At 40.5% G+C, this 23,679-nt stretch overlaps 1 protein-coding gene across 1 annotated transcript; it reads left to right on the plus strand.

Annotated features, from left to right (window-relative positions):
* Positions 1–1,930: 1,930 nt before the first annotated feature.
* LOC115356267 (alpha-1-antitrypsin homolog) lies at positions 1,931–4,069 on the plus strand. Its single transcript, XM_030047366.1, has 4 exons — positions 1,931–2,573; positions 2,900–3,170; positions 3,452–3,599; positions 3,878–4,069. Exons 1-4 carry the CDS (start codon positions 1,931–1,933, stop codon positions 4,067–4,069), a joined length of 1,254 nt encoding a protein of 417 aa, XP_029903226.1.
* The last annotated feature ends 19,610 nt before the right edge of the window (positions 4,070–23,679 follow it).

The raw sequence follows: 23,679 nt of genomic DNA on the forward strand, positions 1-23,679 counted from the left end.
ATTGCTTTTGAGATTGCCCATTTCAAGCAACGTCATTCAAATAACAGAGTGTGCTTTGTTTCATGTCTTAACATCCCAAGCACAGTGTGATTTATAAGTCTCTCATTTGTTGCTGCATTTTCACAAAATGATGAAAAGGGAGGACATTTTAAATGGCAGTAATCTGACTCTCTGTGATTTAATCTCTGCTTCTTTTCCAGCTAAAACATAAACACTTTTCTTCCATTACAAAAGCATTTTCTCTTTTGTCGTTTTGTTCACTCTACAATCTATATACTCCTCTATATACTCCTTTATATACTCCTGCTTTACATTGCTTTATCACCTTACGCAGTTATAGGAAATTGCTTTGAAAGAACACCGAGACTTGTTCAGCGTCAAAAAATAAAACTCCCATAATGTACTTTTACATTCTCACATTGCTGTGAGGTTCAGTAGCTTTGGGACATTAGCTCATTTTTACTTCCCCATCACACAACACTGTGGAGATGTCACAGTGATATTTAGCCCAATGGGGAGATGATGAATCACAGATAGTTTGATGAATAAGACAACAGATCTATCACAAGTAACAGAAATGTCAGCCTATTAATCTGCTCCCAGCCTTTCACCATGACACATTTATTACCAGCATCACCCAGTCAGGAGCCTAATATAGAGTGAGGCGAACCTGGCTAGGTGTTCAAAGATGTAAATATGTCACATACTGAATACAGCTGATGGCTGTACAATACAATGAATAAAGGCTTTGGTATATGTACTGTACTATAAGCATCTACTGCCAAGTTGGACTTGTTTCAACATGATTTTAACATAGAGGGGAAAAAGACTCAGCGTGCAGAGTTCAATTTTTCAACATTTTAATTGACAATATACTCAAGATGAGTCAACTGCAAAATGACCTAACACTGTATTGATTACTGGCTATATAATTTAGAATTCCCATTCATAAAAACCCTAAATAAATGTCACTAATTTTATGAATAAAATATCACAAATCCAAATGCATTTACAATTTTGTCGAAATGAATTCCCATTTTGCAATAAAACCCTTCATATCTCTGCACAGTACAAGTCGAAGGCCACTGATTTCTGGTCCATCATTTGTTGTTTTATATGGTGAGATCACAACAATTGAAAATGTTTCTCGAATCTTTGATTACTATAGCTATATGATGCAAGACAGAAGACAGCAGGCAGATTCTTAACCCACATTTTCAGAACAAAACCCCTACCTCACCAGCAGCTCTTTACCCCTGAGTGCTGTGTGAGTTGTGTTGCATCAGTGGAAATAACCAGGCCAGATATCTCACTGTACAGGACACAGAGTGGGGACTGGTCCTGGTTAATCTTTAATAGACCGGTCAGCTGACTCTCTTGGAGCTATTTAATGACAGAACTGCTGCCAAACTGTCTCCGGCAAAGAGGACATTGACGGTAAGCTTCGCCCTTTATTCAAACGTGCTGAGCATTTTACATAACTTTCATCTGTGGATGATTTACACTTCAGTAAGTTAAATTTGGAACAAGTTAATTTTAGAAAGTTTGCAACGTGGTGACAAAATGTATGATAGTAAGTGATGGAAGTGTAAAGCTGTTCAGAAGCAAATTAATCTTGCCACTGAGTTCTTTTTAAAAGCTTGAGAGCCACAGGCTAATGTCAGATTTATTTTTTACATGACATGGTTTTTTAAAAAATGTTCCATCCTAAGTAGCTATCAAACTAATATTTATAATCAGTACCCAATATTATATGCTAAGATGTTCTCCCTATTATTCAAAGTAATTACACTGTTATTGCTGCATTTTCCAGTTCTAGTTATGATTTAAATCGATTATAAACTACAGCCTTGACCTACTGTAAAGTCGATCTGGTTCAACTAACAAATCAAATCCTATTTTTTTGCCTCCATTTGAACAGGTGATAAAGATGCGTGGTATTTCTGGTAGTTATGTGCTTGCAGCCCTGCTGCTGTCAGTAGCATGGGCTGACCATCATGAGGGGCACCACCATGGCCATAGTGCCACTGGAGAGGCCCACAGCCATGAGGGAGAGGATATCTGCCACAAGATATCCCCTCCCAATGCTGACTTTGCCTTTGCCCTCTACAAAAATCTGAATGCCAAGACCGCTGCCGGAAAGAACATCTTCTACTCCCCGCTGGGCATCGCCACAGTCCTGTCCATGCTGTCCCTGGGGGCCCATGGTGCCACCCACAGCGAAATGTTCACCACCCTGGGTTACAGCCCCCTCAGCATGACTCAAGACCAGGTCAACGAAGCGTATAAGCACCTTCTCCACATGCTCGGTCACAGCCAGGAGGCTCAGCAGCTGGAAGTTGGCAATGCCCTAGTCCTGCGCACTGGCTTCAATCCCGTGGAGAAGTTTATGAAGGACCTCAAGGACTACTACTCTGGAGAGACCTTCGATGTTGACTTCAACACCCCTGATACCGCCGTGACGAAGATCAACAGCTTCATTGCCAAAAAGACACACGACAAGATCGATAACATGCTGAGCTCGCTGGACCCTGACACAGCCATGGTCCTGATCAACTATGTATTCTTCAGAGGTAGGAGGGACACACAGACACACATACTCGCATGCACACAGATAGCCAGCTAGGAGGAGTGGTAGACATTCATGCCCACACACGCATGCACAAGTATATGCATACAAATACATCAAGGGTGTCATTGTGGCTGTGTAAACACAAACTCTGTACACTGACAGCTGACAACATGGCCAGTCATATGCAATATTACCCACTCTTAATGTTGTAAATATGGTGTATGATGAGCATTAACTATACCACAAAATCTGACAACAAATAATAATAAATCATTAAATGTTACTATGAATGCTATATCCATTTCTACCTTCCAACATTTCATACAGGGAAGTGGGAGAAGCCCTTCGATGCCGAACAGACACACAAGGCAGATTTCCACGTGGATGACGCCACAACTGTTCAGGTGGACATGATGAAGAGGACCGGCCGCTACGACTTCTACCAGGACCAGGACAACCACACCACCGTCATCATGCTGCCCTATAAGAGCAACACCTCCATGATGATCGTCCTGCCCGATGAGGGCAAGATGGCGGAGGTGGAGGGCTACATCAACAAGGATTACATCAGGCACTGGCATGACTCACTCTTCAGGAGGTAAGAGAGGGATTTCACTTATTTTGAAGATTTTATATTTTGTATAAAAAAATAGGTTTTAGGTGCAGTGTTTTCTTTTTTTTTTTTTACACAGACAGTGTAACCATTGACTGGGTGAACTTGTGATCAAGTAAATTTAGAGCACATGTGGTGTGTGTGGCTTACTTTGAAATTGCAAGTAATGCGTCCACAGAACCAGCACAGCCCAATCTAATCCAGCAAACTGTATATTAAAGTAAATCTGATACCTCTGTCACTGATTATGTTGTTTTCTTTCTCAGCTCAGTGGAGTTGTACCTGCCTAAATTTTCCATCTCAGCCGATGCCTCCCTGGCTGACACGCTGAAAGAGATGGGCATCGTGAGCGCATTCGGAGACACAGCCGATTTCAGTGGCATCTCTGAGGAGGTCAAGCTCAAAGTCTCAAAGGTAGGATGGGGAAGTGTGGCCTCATATGGGAAAAAAGAGGCCTTATGAACATGGAAATAATGCTTACGGCACCATGTAGTAGATTATTAAGGCCTCGTAAAAATATCAGATTTGACAGAAGAACATCAATATGTTCCCAATCAAATAGGTGCTGTATTAAACCCTTCACTATATTCTAGCTGCCACAGCTTTACGCTGTGAAATAATAATATATTATGAAAGAAAATAAAGCAAAAACACCTGTATCCATTCATGACCTCCTCCTGGCTCCTTCAAAGGTGTCCCACAAAGCTGTGCTGAGCGTGGATGAGACTGGAACAGAGGCAGCGTCTGCAACCACTGCCGAGATCATGCCAATGAGTCTGCCTGACAACATGAAACTCGACAGGCCCTTCCTCGTCTTCATCCTGGAGCACTCCACCAAGAGCGTGCTCTTCATGGGCAAGATAAACAACCCCACCGCCGAGTGAAGGCGCAGGCGAGGGAACTGATTACCATTGTATCTCATCGACCACCCTTTACAGTTTAGCATAAAGTATGCTTGTGCCCGAGTATCTTTCTTAGCAGGGGAATGTTTGCTGACTTCACAAAAGAAGTAACATTAAAAAAGTTATTTTCATTAAAATATAAGAATTTGTTGAAGGAACTGAGGAGCTGTTACACAAAGTCAAATACAAATGTGTTTGTGTCTGTGTGTTTGAGTGTGTGTTCATGTATAGTTGTACATGTTTGTCTTTTACATTGAAAAGTCAACTTTATTTTGACATGGTAATTTTCATATGCAATTGCTTACCTCAAAATGGTTTTCCATCACATCTGTCACCCAGCTCCCACCTCTTCACAGACTGGTCAATGCTTGTCTTTCTTTTTCTTCTCCAAAAAGGACTGAGGGCCATGTGTACGTCCAGTAAATATTCTTTTCCCCAATTACAAATACTTTGCCATTTTTATGAGAAATATGGTTGTTTAATAAAAGTTTTTACACAAACGTGTTGTGTAAAAAAATATAGTATGTCACTTTTTCACTGTACATGAATTGTTAAAATGGGAGCAAAGTAAAGACACATAATCATGAAAAGCTGACACTTTCTTTTCTTTGCTTTAAACTTTAAACTCTCATTGTTTTCAAGATGAGGCAACAGAAAAATGACCCAACACTTTATTGGCTATTGTCTGTATGATGTAGAATACTCATTCATGCGGTTTTATGAATAATATGTAAAAATTACATGACAGTTTTTATGATTTTAGCACATGGTAACAAATGCAAAATTTACATATAAGCCAAAATGGATGTACATGTTGGAATGAAATTCTGTATAAAATAAAAATAAAAAAGCAGCAGATTCTTAACCCACATTTTCAGAACAAAACCCACTACCTCACCAGCAGTTCTTTACCCCTGAGTGCTGTGTGAGCTGTGTTGCATCAGATATAGCCAGACCAGATCTCATGTACAGGACAGGGAGTGGGGACTGGGCCTGCTTAATCTTTAATAGACCGGTCAGCTGACTCTCTTGGAGCTATTTAATGACAGAGCTTCTGCCAAACTGTCTCAGGCAAAGAGGACATTGACGATAAGCTTCGTCCTTTGTTCAAAATTTTTGGTTAGTTAAAGCACCTTAATATTGCCACTGTATCATTTTTAAAAGCCTGTGAGCCACGAGGTAATGTCTGTTTGATATTTAGGTATCCTACAGTGGAAGATTGATTTTCAAACAAGTGCAGGCCCACTGCTGGACCCTGTTGCCTTGCTGCATGTCAGGAGAATGCAAGTAGTGGGAGGATAGGGTTTGGACATTCTGGCCTACAGGCAAAGTAATAAAGTCCACACCAAATTCCATGGTTATCCTGATAGATTTTGAGATATGGTGCACAAGACAAACCTAACAGTGGTGCAAAAACAGAGGTGCCCAAAGTCTTTCCTATAATGAACCAAAACTTAATCTAGTTGGATTAAATACTACTACTACTACTACTACTACTACTACTACTAATAATAATAACAATAATAATAATAATAATACATAAATGTTGATGTTATGTGAAATTGCAGTACATTAAAAAGTGTTACATTTTATAGAAAAGTAATACCATAATTTTTCATAGAATAGACATACATAATTTAATAGGGAAGCTCAACAGCACCATGCTGCACATGGCCATAAAACTCAGATGATGTACTTTTTAGCTGTGCAACATTTATATTTCATAGTCATTAGGATTTTACAGCACTTTCAAAATAAGAGGAGAATAGGCATTAGCTTGTCAAATGCCATGGCAGGCTAAAACAAAGGGAGTGTGGACCAAATGTGGCCCCTAGGCTCCAAATTTGGTGGCTCTGAGCTAGAGGGAAGGTCACCAAAACTGACAGTTCATCCTGTGGGGATCATGAATGTGGTTATTCATCAAACTGCATGGAAATCATGTAAAGTTGTCTATGTAAAGTGTGTAAAGTGTTGAACCGATGGACACAGACAGACATGTGGATAGATGGATGGACCAACAAAGCCATCGTGAGGCTGTGCCTGCCAGAGGGGCCAAAATGTTGCATTTCAACAGGCTTTCTAGCTTCCACAGCTTTATCATATGTGCAAAACATTCAAGAAAATGGATCCAAAACACTCGCATCCATTGATGACCTCCCCCTGGTTCCTCTGCAGGCATCCTACAAGCCCATGCTGAGCACCAACGGAGGCAGCATCTTCCACCACTGTCACAAGTGTGCCAGCGAGTCTGCCTGACACCATTAAACTCAACCTTCACACTTCCTTGTCTTTGTCCTGGAGCACTCTACCAAGTGCAGCCTCTTCATGGGAAAGCAAAGCGATCCCGCAGCCAAGTAAACGAACAGGCGAGAGAACGGATAATTACGACTGCAGCGTCATCATGATGATCCTGTCATGATCAATATCATCGACTCTCACTCTTCTCGGCGGTAACATACAGCACGCCCGTGCCCGAGTAACTTGGGAGAAGATAGTGTCATTAACATATAAGAATCTGTTGAAGGAAGTAAGGAGCTGTTACACAAATTCAAAAGTGTGTCTCATGTCTGATTTTATTTTGGCAAAGTCATTTTAATATGCAAGTACTTACCTCAAAATGACCAGTTTGCATCACATCTGTCATTCAGCTCACACCCTGTCACACACTCATCAGTGAATTCTGATGATTCACAGAGGGTGTTCATTTCATTTCTTCCTTTTCTTTCTTCCCCCCAAAAAAGGATTAAGTGACGTGCATATCCAGTAAATATTTGTTCCTCCAAGTTCAAATACTGTCACTCCATTTTACATTCCATTTTTGTGAGACATATGGTCTGTTAATAGAAGTAAAAAACAAAACTGTTTGTGCAAAATTTCTCTTTTTTCCATGTCTGAGTTTTTTTTAAAACAGGAGAGACTTCCAGTAGTGTAACAGAATGCCAACAGCATACCATCTTCATTTCATCAAACACAGAATACTATAGAATACTATAAAGGCTTTTTATATATTTTTTATATATATATATATATATATATTTATATTATATTTATATATATATATATATATATATATATAATTAGGCATTTGTTTTTGCATGACACTCTGCATATTTTCCAAGTCCTATCTCATTTCCCTATCAGTATAGTTGACTTGATGGATGCCATAACCCCAGCTGGTCATAAATCATGTATTAGTTGCGCTCATTCGGGGAAATTCAGTAATTTTTCATTTTAATTTGTCATTGCAATTCCAGCCACATAGTTTAGCTGTAAATCTGCCCTCAGCAAATAACATACAGTGTTGAATCCTGAGTGAGGCAGTTTAATGACAAAGTTTACTCAGCAGAGATACAGCAGAAGGAAGCTGTGTAACCTGGTGGCCATCGGCCTCACATGACCTCTTGCCCTTTGACCTGTCAACAGACAAATTGCCGCTGAGGCGTTTACACAATCAGCACACATGCACTCTGTCTCCCCTATCAGCCCCCACACACACTGACTCATGAGAGTGACATGAGTGACAAACGTCTGAATCACAAAGAGTGGGCAGCCCATGAAGATGTGTTGAAAATTTTAAATGCAGCCCAAGCCGCGGCAAATTCTGCCAGAAACAGCTTTGTTTCTGATCTATGATCAGATGAAGGCAGAAACCGCTAAAGCTCTCAGAGAAACTATTTTCCCCAAGTATCTTCACCTATTTTCGCTTATTATCTTTGAAAACCATGCTCCTTCTGGACTGAATTCAGACAAACTGGACTGATAAGCCTACTTTTACGAGCCTGGTGCTTCACACTAAACTTTTAAGTGGATCTCATTCACATAGCAGGAGGTGATTTGAGGTCCTGCATTACATAAAGACAATTTCACCTTTTTCATTTTATTCAGGAGCATTATTCAGAAGACACACTTTAGAGGTTTTACCCTAAAACTCACATGAAAGATAAAAACACAATTTTGTCACATTTTGCCAGCCTCCAGTTGCTCTGCTCACACATACTGTAAAGCTACTAAATGCCTGAATGCCCTACAAGCATCCTGAATAATACATTATGTCTAAAAACGCTTGTCATTGAGAGGCAAGGAAGCAAAAGCTGTGAAACAAATGTGACACGATGTTGTGAAAACTCAAAATGATGTGAGTTTTTGGTGCTACATTTATTCAGATTATATTGATTATTCTGTTCATGACTCACACACAGCTAACAGTCTTAAAGAGAGGCATTGATCCTGAGTCAGCAGACAGCCTGTATTTATCTATAAATGGGAAAATTAGTGGATATGCAGTTGTACTAAATGTTAATATAGTCTGATTGGATTGCACTATAAGTTTTCTCTGGTCAGAGGTGTCAGCTAAGAGCTAAAAGATCTAAACAAACAAACAAACAAGCAATCAAACACAAAAACAGGCAATACTTCATAATAACCATCATTAATAAACACTAAGTTGATAGTTTAAGTTTTAGTTAATTGTTGTTTTACAGTTAACAAACAATGAATGATCATTAATAATGCTAACTTATTATGAAGTAAACTACTCCTTAACAGTTTACTCTTCAAACATTATAACATTTCATATACTATATTAAGTATTTGTTGATGATTTCCTGATGATTTGTGAACCTTTAAGTAAAACATCCACAAACATTACTTAGATAGATGGACCAGATATTTTATAACACTTGCTGGCTTGTAAAATGTCTGTAAACATTAATTGGTTGGCTGTTAAATTGGCTAAAATTAACTATTAACTAAGATGTAATTAACTAATAATTTAATATTTATAATGATGGTTGTTATGAAGTGTTACCAAAAATGGATTTTACTTATAAAAAGTAGTTATTATGTAAACTGACAACATAAAAGTATGTTTGGGCCACCCAGTTGTTCTCCAAAAAATTTTTTGAAATTAAAATAACATTAGGAAAGTTTAGTGTGCACTGCAGTTCTCGGCACCCTGTAGGAAACACCACAAAGTCCAGATCATTTCTGAGCCGTGGCACAAAGCTCTGTTCATTAGCGGTAAGCTTCGCAGTGCTCCCTCTACGACCACTGAAGATCTCTCACATCTCTCTGCTTTGGTTATTATTCCTGCTTAAAAAAGATCAAATGCATGGTGCGCATGCAAATCATGACATGATGTCACACAGCTTGAAGTGGGCATCTATAATGCATACACCATCAGGTCGAGGCTATGCGAGTGGAGCCAGTTATTTCAGTCTGCCTCTCTCACATGACTGCCTAAGATCCTCTCATTCTCTTGGATCTGATGGAGAGATCGGCCTAAAAAGACGCAGAAAAAGATATAAAAACATAACTTATCACGGCTGTATGTATTCCACATTTTAGCACTTAGAGGATCAGATCTTGTGTTATGGCATTCCCATTCAGCACTACTTAAAAACATTTGAATAAAGGGGTTACAGCAGCCTCTGTAGTATGAATAGAGAAGAGATGAGATTCTTCCCTGATGACATCCAGAGTTTTCCCTTCGTTTTTTTTTTTTCAATCACTCTGTGATGGGGGATACAATGAAGACCTGATTCACCATAATTTAATCATATTTTACCAGCAATCTGCGGGCTTTTGAAAAGGAATGAGAGTAGCTGGTGCCCCACATGTCACCACAGTGTTTTGCATGCATTCCCTTTTGTTACTGTAACAGTGATGGATGAGGACACAACAGTCCAATTTGGGCGACCGAGCAACAGCTTTGAGAGACTCGCTGAGGTACAGCTGGCAGCCGCTGCAGCAGGGCTCCTCAGATTTGTCTTTCAACGTTCCTCATGATTCTTTAGGTCTTTATTTCTCTCTGCTGTCTTTATTTAAAAGTTCAAAGCGGAATTTGAATGAAATGGGGGGTGATTTATGCAGAGGCAGAGCGGAAATCAGCTTTATATACATTGTTCAAGTGCCTAGATACAGGTGAGTGCAGCCACATGGACGTACACACACTCACACACACACACACACACACACACACACACACATGCACACACAGGAACCAGCAGGTGGCACTGTTGTGTTATAGGAAAAAAGAGAGGAAGGCCCTTGCACCTTTGCTATTGTTCAGTTATTGCTGCTCTCATTTGGATTTGTAATTTAGTGCAAAATTAAAGCACATCCGCCCCTCCATTCATCGCTCTATTTTACACATCAAAGTCAAATGAGTTGAATGCTTGGAAGGTCATAGAAAGGCTCTCTCTTTCGCGTCATCTGTTATCATCTGCATGCTGAACCACAAAGCCAGCAGTATCAGTCAGAGAGAAGGCATTAAAAAGGGAAATCCACCCAAAAAGGGCATAACTTTTCTTCAATAAACTTAGACTGTGTAAACATTATTGAAACAGGTACAATCCTCTCCAGAAGCAGGAGTCCAGAGACCCGCGGTGCTAATTTGTGTCTGTGGCAGAGCACAAAAGAGTGTGACAGAAGATTAGCATCTTGGCTCTTTGCTCGAACAGCCACAGAGCCTTGTTTGTTTGCACGAATCAAGATTAAACCATCCAGCACCATATTGGTAATAGTTTAGAGCTCTGTTTTCAGGTGGATTTCCCATTAAACAGTCTCGTCTGGAGTAAACATTAAACTCAACTCCTTCTTCACGGATGTATTGGCATTGCAATCAGCCAGAGCCCTTGAGCCGCTTGGAGGACAATGGCACATTAATAACAAAACACAATGGTTTCTGATTACACAAGAGTGGACCCGGGTCAGCCGAGTTGAGCAGTGACAATGACACAATCCACCAACATAAAGCACGTAAAGCACCGAACACAGATCCAGTATATAGAACGCTTAGATACAACCTCATTAAATGTGAATCAAAGCCAAACCAAAAAGGCAGTAGCTTGGCTGACAGAAGGAGGCTGCTCCTGCATCAAAGAGAAACAATGACGAATAGTAATCTTTGAGAATGTTTATTATTTATGTCTACACTGCCTTTCCAAAGAAAACAGAGGTGTACAGTTGATGCGGAGCTCACACTAAGAAAACCAACATCTTTTATGTCAAGGCGTCAGCGGCGGAAAGAGGATAAACTCAAAATTCACAATAAGAAGGAGAGAGTGTATACACAGGATTTTGCTGTGATGCCTTATTACTATAATTCATGCTGACAGCACAATGCGTATCATTCACCAGCTGCACTGACCTATGTGCACAGATGTTAACACACACACACACACACACACAGTGTTACAGTGTGTTAATGCTGTTTTGAAAGGCAACGGGTGGCTGTAGAGGTGTGTGAATGCGCTGTAGGTTCTTCAGTGTTATGAAATCGAAGTTTGTCTGTGCTGTTGATAAATGGGATCAGGCGCGACACGTTTCACCAGACACCCCGTTGTGTGAGAGGATTGACTGCCTCTGTATGTGAATGTATCAATCCAGGTCACTTGTGAGACAGCAAACATGTTTCATTATTATTCCTGTGTCGTTGCACATCAGCCTTAAGGAATCCCACTGTTCCTCCCCGCTTTCTTGATTCATGTGTTGACCTCAGTTGTAAGCTGTGTGGCAAGTTAGCTGATCCATCATCTCTAATGTGCAGTGAAATTGCTGCGGGCCTGCGAGGGACACGCACGCGCACACATGCTCGCACACACACACACACACACACACACGAACACACACAAAAGCAATTGCTAAAGATAAGATTTACAAAATCATAATGGATACACCACAGGTGTTGACATAAGCATCCCAAATACACCTCTCCTCCCTGAGGTGTGCTCGTGTGCACCGATACGAAGGAGCTTAAGACTTTTCTGCTCACAGAGTTGCACGCGTCATTTGGCAAGAGTGTACCTCAGGGAATAGGATCAAGTAGTTATGTAAACAACACAGCATTATGAGTACAGTGCAATAATGCAATCAAATAAAAATGGCTGCAAAATGTGCAGCGCAGCAGGATACACTGGCAAAGATCAGTTGTCAAAGTGCTGCTTATTCATTACACACTGAAACGTGTTAGAATTTGTCTTGGGGAAAGTCACTTTGAAAAGTAGTGAGTTACTTTAGTGTCATATTTACTTTAAACGGTGATTAGTTACAAATTTATTCTTCATTCAAAGTAACTCGATGTGTGTGGATGCTTGTGCATTGCCTACTTCAACACATGCTGTATCCTCATGGCTCATGCTGCCAAGTGTGTTGCTGATATTGTTTCAAATATCAGAATTTATTACAGGAATGCAATGCAAAACCAGCTGAAAACTGCTTATTTATTTATTTTTTTTACAAATCCATATATGTTTCGTACGATATTTGAAACAGTCTCTCCTATATGTGATAGATGTGGTATTTCTGAACCATCTATCACACTTATTCTGGCACTGTCCAGTATTAGGTAACTTTTGGTCTGGCATTTAATTTATTTAATTGGATTTCCAAACAATATACAATAAACATTCAGCCAGATTATAATTTGGCAACATTCCTCCCTCTCTTCCCTCCCACCAAAAACAGGCTCTCAAGGCAGCCTTGGTTGCAGCTAAAAAAATAATATTAAACTGGAAGCCGGCCTCATGTTTCAGGAGGTGGCTTGACGGTATGCTCTCTACTGCAAAGATGGAACAGATTCGTTTTAGCGCAGGGAATTCACAAAACTATTTCCAGAAGGTGTGGGAGCCTTTTTTGACATTGCTTGATGAGGCCTCGCTGTGTGACTCATGAGCTTTGCTGACTCATGTTTTTGGTGGTCCCCAACTCAGGTGTTTTTTTTTTTTTTTTTTATGTTCTTAAAAAAAGTCAAAAATAAAATCCATACAATCCATCCATGTCATTTACACATAAGTAAAAGTTCTTACGCAATCTTTTGTGATTACTTTAATCCAAAGCAAGATCTTTGTAATGATTAAACACATTTAAATGACACAGGACCAATATCTATCTATCTATCTATCTATCTATCTATCTATCTATCTATCTATCTATCTATCTATATATATATATATATATATATATATATATATGTGTGTGTGTGTGTGTGTTGTACAGACTAATCCCCAACCCCAAATCTGTGTGAAGCCTGACTTCTAATGATGAAAAGAGGTCTGTGGCGGCAGGTGATGTCCCCATCTGGGTCAAATACACCCTATTTTTCATGGAATGGAAACTAATACCACTTTACATACATTAAAAAATAAAGGCATAAGTAAGTACTTCATATTTGAATTAACTGGTACTGGGACACATGAAAATGAATACACTGTGCAGCTCCTGATAAAATACTAACCTAACATCCTGTGTTTGAGACGTGGCAATGATCATTTTGCACTTCCACTAACATGCACATGCTGCTTCTGTAGGAACATGGAGGCATAAAGCAGAAAGATTCAAAACACACTGCCCCTCAACCTGTAAGATAGCTGTGACTCTGCAGTTTCCAAAACTCAACAGTGTGCTGTGGAGAGAGCTCGAGTGTGCTTTGAGATTCAGCTCACATTTAAAAGACATCATCGTCAGACAACACAGTGTCATTGTCAACAAGAATAACTCTTCCCACAGCTGTTTGGGCTGCGGAGTCACTCCCTCTGTCCGGAAATAACCTGAACTGCTTCAGGCGAAACGCAATCCCTCCTCTCACCTTCTTCCCCTGCTTTAACCTCATCACACGCTTTATGTGACATCTGTGAAAAATTAATTATACGTACCTTTGGATTTTGCGTTTTCAGAGGGTTTGGGAACCGCTGCCTTGCAGTCTGTGATCTACAGCCACCCCAGGTGCTGTTAAGGCAGACAGTGACATGATGAATAGACATAACAGGGCCGGTTCCTGTGTCTTAAAGAGGCGACTATACTCAAAGATGAATGTTCCTTTTTGATTGCAGCGGTAGGTCGTTACAGAGAAAAGCTCTGAGAGGCAGCAGAGTTTTTGTCTATGGAAATACTCTGATCTGAGTGAGACACGGGGAGAAAGAAAAAAAAGGATCAATGGATCATCTAAAACTCTAGTGTTTAATGAAAAAGCTCTGGTGCAGATGAATGTTGCGCTGCCAGTCGGAGGTCTTCGGAGGGCCTCGCTGTCTTTGGCTTGATGTCATGATCAGTTTAATACTCCGGCTGCTTGGCCTCAGCTATTGACCGAAACATAATGGTTTTCCTTGCTCAAGCATCATTCAAACTGTCCTTTATAGCTGTTTTTTCCACTGTCCAGTTCCCTTTTATACCTCTTTTCCATTAGGGTACTAAATTGTTTTTGCTCTGTGTCTGTTTCAGCTGCAAATTGATCTCACAGAAATACATGAAATGCAATACCAATACATGAAAACAATGCCAATACCATTACATGAAAACAATACCAATACAGAGTCAATTAGGAGAAAATGTGTCAACACCACAGGTTAAAATGACTTTCCGCCACCAACGAGTTATATTTTAGTACTAAAATGACTTTGCTAAGTTTAGGGAAGGTAAAGATTGGTGCTGTCACCTTATGCTTACATCAGTATGCTTACATCAATCGTGCACTTTAAGATCCCTAAAACTGGGATCTTTAACTGCACTGAACACACATGCATGCTCACATACATGTAAACATGCATGTACCATAGACATTTTCATGAAGATGGGGGACAATTATTTTAGCACAGTTAGGGACCATGGACAGCGCCTCAGCAGATGAAAAATTGTTTTTTCTCTCCAAATCCACAAAAACATAATTGAAAACTGCATAAAAACACTAGTAAACACAAAACAAGAATTGCATTGGTATAATATAACATATGTAGTGATTGTCAGATACCTTTTAAGACAAAAGGCAAGGTGTTTGTCTGTGTGTACAAGTGCAGCCTATCTGCTAAATGGCTGACTGTAACATCATCTGCAGGCTAATCTATGTTGAACATGATGTTGCCAGTTTCTGAGGGTCGTAACATCCAAAGTAGAGAAGCTTCAACTCAGGCTCCATTAGATTCAGCCTAATCGCTGAACATTTGGTATATAATACAGTATGTGTAAGTTCACAAACCAGGATGACTGGTCATTTGGGTCCTAATTGCATTGGCATTGTTTTTGTGGTACCAGAATATAACTTTAACCCATATCATACCACCACCATGTCATGCATTGTTAAGAAAGTTGTCCAATTGCACCTGACTGAGAATCCGCAGATCGGGGTTGGGCTAAATGTGGGCGGAGCTAAATGTTTGACTCTGTGTGGTGACTACAGTTAGCAGGTCGGAGTTGGGCTAAATGTGGGCGGAGCTAAACGCTTGACTTCGCCCGGGCGCCATCAGGTTAGAGTTAAGGTTAGAGTTAGGTGAAGGGTTAGGGTTAGGTGAAGGGTTAAGGTTAGGGTTAGGGTTGGGTTAGGGTTAGGGTTAGCAGCCTCTTCCGGTCGCTTGCTATTGAGCAAGTGGGCGGAGTCAAATGTTTAGCTCCACCCACGTTGAGCCACTCCTTGATCTGCGGACTGCAGTCAGGGCTTACTCAAGTTGTCAACTATTTAAATGCATGAGTTGACAAGCTATAAATTAGAGTATGTATGCGTGTTACCTCCAGTCTGGAGACATAAATCAGTTGTCTAGTGTCTCAGGTGGATCTCAGGTATTGATCGTGTGTGTGATGGCAGAGTCTAACTCCAGTCCTTGTTAAAGTGCTCTTGCTGGTTTCTATATCCATTGTCAGTGTGAACTGTAGGCCTGGGATTTCTAATACCTCATTACCAGACATCATAATACCCTGATGTTTATAAATGTTAATTCTTGTGATTTATATTTAAATGTCATCTATATGTCAGGACTGAGAAGTGCGCTAATGAGGGAGACAGTGAGGAGAGAGGGAATGAGAGATGAGAGGACATAGATGTGGAAGACATCTGTCAACTGTCAAGTAGAAGAGGAGCGCTGCCTCTCTGACAACAGGATGAAATATTAATTTCACATGTTGACTTTTATTCCTCAGTCTTATTGTTCACAGGTTACGTCTGTCCTTTATCCTCAGCCATTTTTCATGTAAGCTGCCTGTTCCGCGTATCTGCAGCGAATAAATTATGAAAATATCTCTCCTTTAGTCACATTCGGAACTGTCACTTTCCTCTGCGCCAGTTTGTGGGTGCTGCTGATGATTCCTTGTTAGGATGATTAATAATTTGATGTACAGAACAGTGTGTCTGCGTGTGTGTCCTCACTTCAGATGGCATCTCGCAGATTCACAGATTATAGCTGCCAGTGGCGGAGATAAAAAAGCAAGGGTGAGAGAGAGGGGGGAGTCCTTCCTTTTGCTCCTCTCCTGAGAAGGTGACACACTTCGACATCAAAGCTGGATTGTAGCTTATTAGTGTGACAGACTGAGACCGATGGTGTGGTTCAAACACTCATGCTCACTTTCAATTACACTTCTGGAGATGGATTCACACTATATCTGGCAGAAATATGATCATCAAAGCAAACAAAGCACCGAACGCTCACCTTACTTTCACTTCCTCCCGCCTAGCAGCTCTTGATTTAACTGTAATTTCATCACTGCTGATGTAAATGCAGTTGTTTTCCCTCATCCACTTCCGCTGATGCTGATATTTTTGCATCACCTCATATAAACCAGATCGTGTTTTTAATGATGAGCTCTTTGATCACCTCCGTGCCAGACTTAAGGCAGCCGAATCTATGGATCTTTCTGGTTGTGAGGAATTCGAAAACACATATCTATGGCTAAAATCAGTTCAAGCTCATTCCCAGGAGAGGGAAAGGTAATATGTTTCAGATCTTTACGGTAATAGAAGTCATTTCAACAGTCTCGGCAAAGAGCAGACCTCCTGGTTTGAACCAACAGGGATTTCGCTCCCATTTTGGCTCTCAATCTGACGAATTGGTCAACTCCGATTGATCTCCCTCCCATCACTCCCCCTGACCCACATCTTGCTCCTTGTATCACACCCAGTCATGTGTTTCATGTGGGTCCAACAGTAAACAAAGATTAGCTAATGCACACACAACGTCCGTCAATATCCTGGTTTTAAGCGCTGCCCTGGTGATTGTTTGAAGAAGTAAACACAATGTATTTTTTTCCCTGCCATAATTCCTCCCCGATAAGGGCTTGAGCCAGACTTTCCTCCTGGTGCAGGTAGCGTGCTGAAGCATAGCAAAACACAGCGAGGAGAGAAAATCCACTCTGAACTAGACGAGAGCAAAATTCAATTAAAATGTGCTCATGTTTTTGAATATTTCAACAATGCGAGGTGATCGGTCTGAGACTTAAAAAAAAAAAAAAAAAAAAAAACCCTCAATGATTTGAATTAAAAAAAAAAAAAAAAAGATCCCCCAAAGTGATTGTACAGCCTTATATGCTCTGAGCGTCCCTGCCACTTAAGAATATTTCTCAAGTCGAGATGGAGCAGTGCACAAGGACAGAGAGGAAGCTCTTCAACCCTGTCGGTCCCATCTGTGGGTTTGTCCTTACAAGCTCATACTGCTTTGTTCAAAGACACAGAGCTTTACTTTAAATTCAAGTGAGGATCCCAAGGTTTCCAAGGAAATATGTCGTGCAGAATTACAGGAAAATGTGTATATAATGAGGCACAACATCTACAGATTTTCAATTTGATGTAATGATGCAGCCATAAAACAACGACATGTTGGGTTTGAGTATTTCACCCATTGTAAGCGTGATCCAGAAAGTAGATCCAGTGAACCGGATCTGAGCTCAAGAACATAAACGAGTGTTTTACTAAACTTTCATATCAGTTTAACCTCTGAAATGGCTCTGAGTAATTTCTGCTCTCTCAAGCACTGCCACTTCTGTTTTCTCAAGTGGTGTCTGTTTGATTGTGTGTGTGTCTGTGTGTGTGTGTGTGTGTGTGTGTTACGGAGAAATTGACAGATATTACACAGACCATAATTCACAAGTCATTTCCTCAACCATTTTGCTCTTGCACACATTAGCTTCCACTTCCTTTCCTTTTCAGCATCAGAACATTAAGAATCAACAAAGCCACAGTCAACGATTGCCAGCTAAAGTGGTAAAATTTAAACGCCAATAACACTCTGACTGTTTAGTAATGACAGCATGTGTGTGTGTGTGTGTGTGTGTGTGTGTGCATGTGCCAGCTGTGTCTGTATTTGTCTCAGTTTATTTAGTTCTGAATGTGGATCCATGCCTCGGCAGAGTGTTTGTGTATTCCAGAGACAAAGTGCCCCTGCATGTCTCTGCTGTTTCTACCTTGCGAGGTGTGTGTGTGTGTGTGTGTGTTTGTGCATTCTGGCGACAAAGCGCCCCTGCACGGTGGTCCTGTTGTGTCGTCTTGAGAGAGAGCAGCGGATGAATGGGCTGTGAAGTCCTAGTGTCAGCACAGACAGCCTCCGACAATCTCCAGAGGTGCGCCTTGCGTGATTGCCGGCAGCGTTATTGTGTTCCATTTGATGCAAAACCTTTTGTCGCGCAACAGCTACGTTTGCTATTTCGCTCATTTTTTATTTCTTTATTTATTTCTTCCAGCAAGGAACATCTTGATTTAAACACAGAGGGAGATTTAGTTGGAGCTTCAAATGCATGGCTTCTGTAGCACTGGATTATTTTTGAAAAAAGCTTTTTTTTTTTTTAAAGTGGTAAATCATGAATTAAAGATGAGGCTGGAGTTGTGCTATCTGAGTGCTGCTCAATCTGGCGGTGAATGACAAAGAGCTGGATCACTTCAAATTTCTACAAATGCCATTCATATCACATCCCGCTGCACTTTAGATGAGCAAAACTTATTTTTGTCTTGCGTTTGTATTTTTGGACACCCCAAAAAATCCCTTTTGCAATGTAAAGACAACAATAGAGCCAATCTATACCATGAAAAGCAAACTTCCCCACAAGTCGCTGGTGTCCCTGCTGTTGTCATGGTAACAGTGACCAGTGGGACACCGATTCGTGCTGATGAGGGAAAGGGAACCAGGCCAAAAGCAGCCACCAAACACTTCATCATGAGCTTGCTAATTAAAGGGAATAAACAACAAACATAGTGAAAATGAAAGGCGAGTGACATAAAGCAATCAGCCTTCCGGTTGTTTCCACATCACCTGATGTTCATGCAGAGGAGAGGAAGCACAATAAGAGTCGTTCTCAAAGTCATGCGTCATCTTAAGACGCGTGTGGGAGAATATTTCACAGATAATTGAGCTTGTGTAATGCCGGGCAGTGTCGTCGTCGGGGGAAACATAGGCGAAGGGCTCCAGAGGAGAACAAACAATCAGAGAGGCTTAACAAGCTCTCACTGGGTTCTCACATCAGCGTAATTAAACCGAGTTGGTGGATCAGACTCCTCTTGTGAACCTTTCAGGAGAAGACAAGAGCAGTGCAAATCTTGTCACAGGGCAACTCATTTTAATCTAATTTTAAATTTAGGGGCATACTCATCCTCAAATGGGGAAATGATTTATCAGTGTTGGTATCGAGCCAGCCAAATGCTTTGTGAAAACTGGGTGTATCGCATGCATACAGATTAGAATTATTGTGTTTGTTCTCAGATGAAACAATTGTGTTTATTAAATTTATTTTCATGTACTTAAAAATAAACTTAAAGTCCTTTCAATATTATGTTTTGATTGCAGATCTAAATGTGATTTTTTTGGTTTTAAGGAGCTTCAAGGAAGATAGGAATATACAGAATCAAAATAATAATAATATTAAAAAAAAATATGAGATATGAGAAATTTGCCAGGATGAAATATGAGATGAGGAAGCAGGATGGATCGCAGTAAAATACAAAGCAAACAAGAAGCGAATGAAAAATAGGGCCGGACTAGCTGTTTGTGCAGACAAAGGTAATAAATTCATGAATAAAGCAATAATCAAGAAAAGGCATAAATTATGAAATTCAGTGGAAATAATTTGCCCTTGGTTTATTTTATCCACTCATTTGGAAAAGGGCACTGATGGTGCTTTTTCTGTATATCAGCTTGAGTGCCATGAAAAAGTAAAAAGTTAACAAAACAGGACTGATCACCACAGTGCATTGTGTCACCGCGTTGATATATTCCAGTCCTACATGTATGCTCTGTGTCCAACAAAATGGAAACGTCCCTTACCATGAAATGTGAAAGAGGAGACAGATGGCACAGAGCAGAGACGACGATGCCTCTTTTTGGTAAATGCACGTTAGCCACGGTCATGACATGAGTGGCCTGATTTCCAGGAAGAGACGATGGCACTGCTGTAACACACATTAGAGGGAAACTGAAGAGCAAATGTACGGCATGCTTTATATGCATGTGATGTTGCACACATGTTGGAAAAAAGAGCAAACAAACAAACAAACAAAACAAAACAAACAAACAAAAAAAATCAAAACATCCATACCAATTCCATTTAAAATCACATCCCGGGGTGTAAAGCATCAACTGAAGACAAATCCTTGAGACAAAATGAGTGGATATCCCAGTGGTTGTCAAGCTGGGGGTCAGGAGATAATTTCTCAGGGTTGCAAGAGGATTAAATGATAAGCAAAAGAAAAAATAATTAACATGCAAAATAAATAAATGTATTATCTACTTAAAAAGAAACATAAGCATATCTTATCTTATCCCCTGACTCATTGATTTGACCACTATTCCACCTTCAGTCTTCTTTACTGCATATGAAGGGAATTCTGGGCGAGTCACTCCCCAAATAATGTCGAGCCTCTGGCCTTTTTATTCTCCTCAAATGCAGACGGCTGCAGCTAACTGCGAGCACAACCCGAGCCTCTCTGCAGGTTGTCTTTTGTCTGACCACCATTACCCTCTGGGTCCACTGCTCCCTAAGTCAGACCGTCTTAAATGCAGGGTCCCTCGGTGATATTTCTCCTAAGTATGGTAACTGGACAGGTAGAGTCATGCACTAAGCAGCAAGCCCATTGTTCAGCCAGTTTCCTTGGGTTCAAACCCTGCGTGAGTAAGCACTGACCCTGCTGAATTACCCCTGAACAAGATACAGAATCCCTGCCTTCTCTAGAGACAAGTGAAAAAAACAACTACTACTCTGTGGGAAAGTATCTATTTACAAAGTTCAAGCCCTGTGTTGTCTGAATTTGTTTAACAGCGATGCCTGTGTTTTTTTTTTTTCTTCAAATGTGTATAGTGAGTTTATTTTAAGGGAATTAAGAAGCGTGGCAGTGTAGGTCATCCTTTACAATCTGATGCACAGTCTTTAGCAGTTAATGCTGTGTTCACATGACGAGGCAAAGTCCATTCTTTTCATACAGAGCTGAGTGACCGAGGCAGCTCAGCTGATGTGTGGACGGTCAGCGAACCTGTTGGCTGAGAAATGTTGCGGTCATCGTTTGTCAGCATTCAAATCATTCAGTTTTTCCAAACAAGGGCACTCATATAAAAAATTGATTAGGTCCATTTAAAGCTTCTCAGACTTACAACAAATGTCTCAAAATGGGAGTGGAGCACGGCTGGTCAGTGGCTAGCTCTGAAGTCATGTTGCTGAGGTCTTTTTTTTGCTCATTTTTGATTAATGATGCCTAATTAGCTCCTGCTAACTGTGAAGGTGTATTAATAATCTTGAGGTAAATGATGCATACACCATGCAGATGGACCAGTGACAGACAGTACCAAAGCATACCCAAGGCCCACATTTCCAACAATCTTCACTGCAAAAACTCTGAATCTTACCAAGAATATTTGTTGTATTTCAAGTCAAAATGTCTTATTTCTAGTCAAAATATCTCATTACACTTAAAATAAGACATGATCACCTCAGAAGTAACTCAGAAGTGACTTGAATTTTCACTTGAAACAAGTGAAAATTCACTTGAAACAAGTGAAAATTTGCTTGTTTCATTGGCAAAATTTGCCAGTGGAAAAAGTGAAAATTCACTTGCAACAAGTAAAAATTAGCTTGAAACAAGATACAAATTTTGCCAATCAAACAAGCAAATGTTGTGTTTGCATGTCAGTTTTCTTTTCTGTCGGAGGTTACAGACTGTAAACAGCATGGTGTCGCCAACAGATGAGGAAGAGGAGCTGCTCTGTCTAAAGATGATGAAAACAAAAACCTGGCATTGCCTGGCTTGTGTATTCCACCTCCTTCTCCATGCAAGCAGCGTGTTTCTGTTGCCACATGAAATGCATGTTGATGTGAAACAGTTTCATGCTGAGCCATATTTCAGTGACACCGATCTGTGAAGACTAGGTAAACGCAGTCACAAAAACTGAGCTTTGTGCGGACATACCGAGGCAGATGTCTGCTGAGGTCTGCTACTGCATCATTTTAGCCCGCACAGACCCCAGCAGAGTCTGGTCAGTGTTTACTACATCTGGACCAAAAGTCACTCGGAATCAACCAACCATTTCAGCCGCTCACAGTGGAAATGCAAATTAAAGGTACCCAATGTAGCTTTACACACTTGTTTCCCCTCTTTGTGTCACTGTGTCCTGAATTCATTTTCTACCTCAAAAGACATTTGTGAATCCACATTTTGCAACATTAGAAAAAAAGTTTTATTGTTTACATCGCCATATTATGTAAGCACAACCGGGACCTGCTTTTCCTTGTGTGCACTATTAGCGCCTTTGGCTGTCACAAACTACAAACTACTCTTAATTTTTGCAGTAGATTGCTCTTAAGCGAATACAGCCAGTCACAATGCATTACAAACCAAAACACAGCAGATTGTGCACAGTACATCAAGTTATGCAGAGTGGATGAAAGATGATAAATTGCTAAAAACTGCATAGCACTGGAAGTTAATTCTATGTCTTGGCCAACAGACAATTGTACAATCAGTTTGAACTGAGAGAACATTCTCTCTCTCCGTGTTGTTGCCTCTGTCTGTCTCTGTTATAGACAAAATAGGTGAGAAAATACGATAAATAGCCTAAACTATTAAGGTATCACTTGAAACTAACAAAGCCAGTGCACTGTGTTCTCCACATAAAACATCCAAATTGATATTTTGATGCCTCTGCTGTTGGTTAAAGTCGTGGAATGCCCCAGAATAGTGCGAAAGAATCAGCAGTGTGAATGCTTCCCTCTCTTTTCTTGTTGGCCGAACCATAATAACATTTTGAATTGAGGTGAGGAAGGGCGCCTTTTCTCCTTTTTCGAGATTCAAAAGGAAAGGTCTCTGGCCCTCGGTGCCTGAAAGTCTCCACGTTCAAAGAAACTCAATTTTCACTTGAAAAAAAAAAAAGGGAAGTGATCTGCCTCCCTCCCTGCATCCAGCCCTTCTCTCATTCCCTTTCTCCTCTGCTCTCCTCCTCTGTCCACTGGGTTGTTCTCCCTGTCTGAACGAGGGACTATTACACAAATCTGTCACCCAGGAAATCCCAACACTTTATTTCCTCTCAGACAAAGAGCCAGTGATGGGTGATGAGTTTGGGGCTGCTGAGGGATTTGACAGACTCCGGGGGAATAATAAAGCAATTTCAGGCTGTCAGAAAGTTGGAGGAGGGAGAGGGAAGAAACACACAAGGAAGATATAAATCACTCATTCGATAGCTCCAGTTTTGAGGGGAGAAATGAGACAGTTTGAATTGTACAGAGAAATGACTTGTTCAGAGCATACCCTGTGGTATCAAAATTAAGCAGTGCTCAGTGGTACAAGTAAATGCAAGTGGAGAGCATTGATTTAAAATGCACTGTAATGTAGTAATATATGCTTCTAGATGATATATGCAAGTGTT

Source organism: Myripristis murdjan, chromosome 24 (assembly GCF_902150065.1).
Source record: "Myripristis murdjan chromosome 24, fMyrMur1.1, whole genome shotgun sequence".
Taxonomy (NCBI): Eukaryota; Metazoa; Chordata; class Actinopteri; order Holocentriformes; family Holocentridae; genus Myripristis; species Myripristis murdjan.

Excerpts from the sequence above, each read along its gene's own strand:
- LOC115356267 (XM_030047366.1), top strand. The coding sequence starts at position 1,931 with ATGCGTGGTATTTCTGGTAGTTATGTGCTTGCAGCCCTGCTGCTGTCA. Across the intron at positions 2,574-2,899 it reads CAACTATGTATTCTTCAGAG|GGAAGTGGGAGAAGCCCTTC; the intron begins GTAGGAGGGACA and ends CATTTCATACAG. Across the intron at positions 3,171-3,451 it reads CATGACTCACTCTTCAGGAG|CTCAGTGGAGTTGTACCTGC; the intron begins GTAAGAGAGGGA and ends TTTCTTTCTCAG.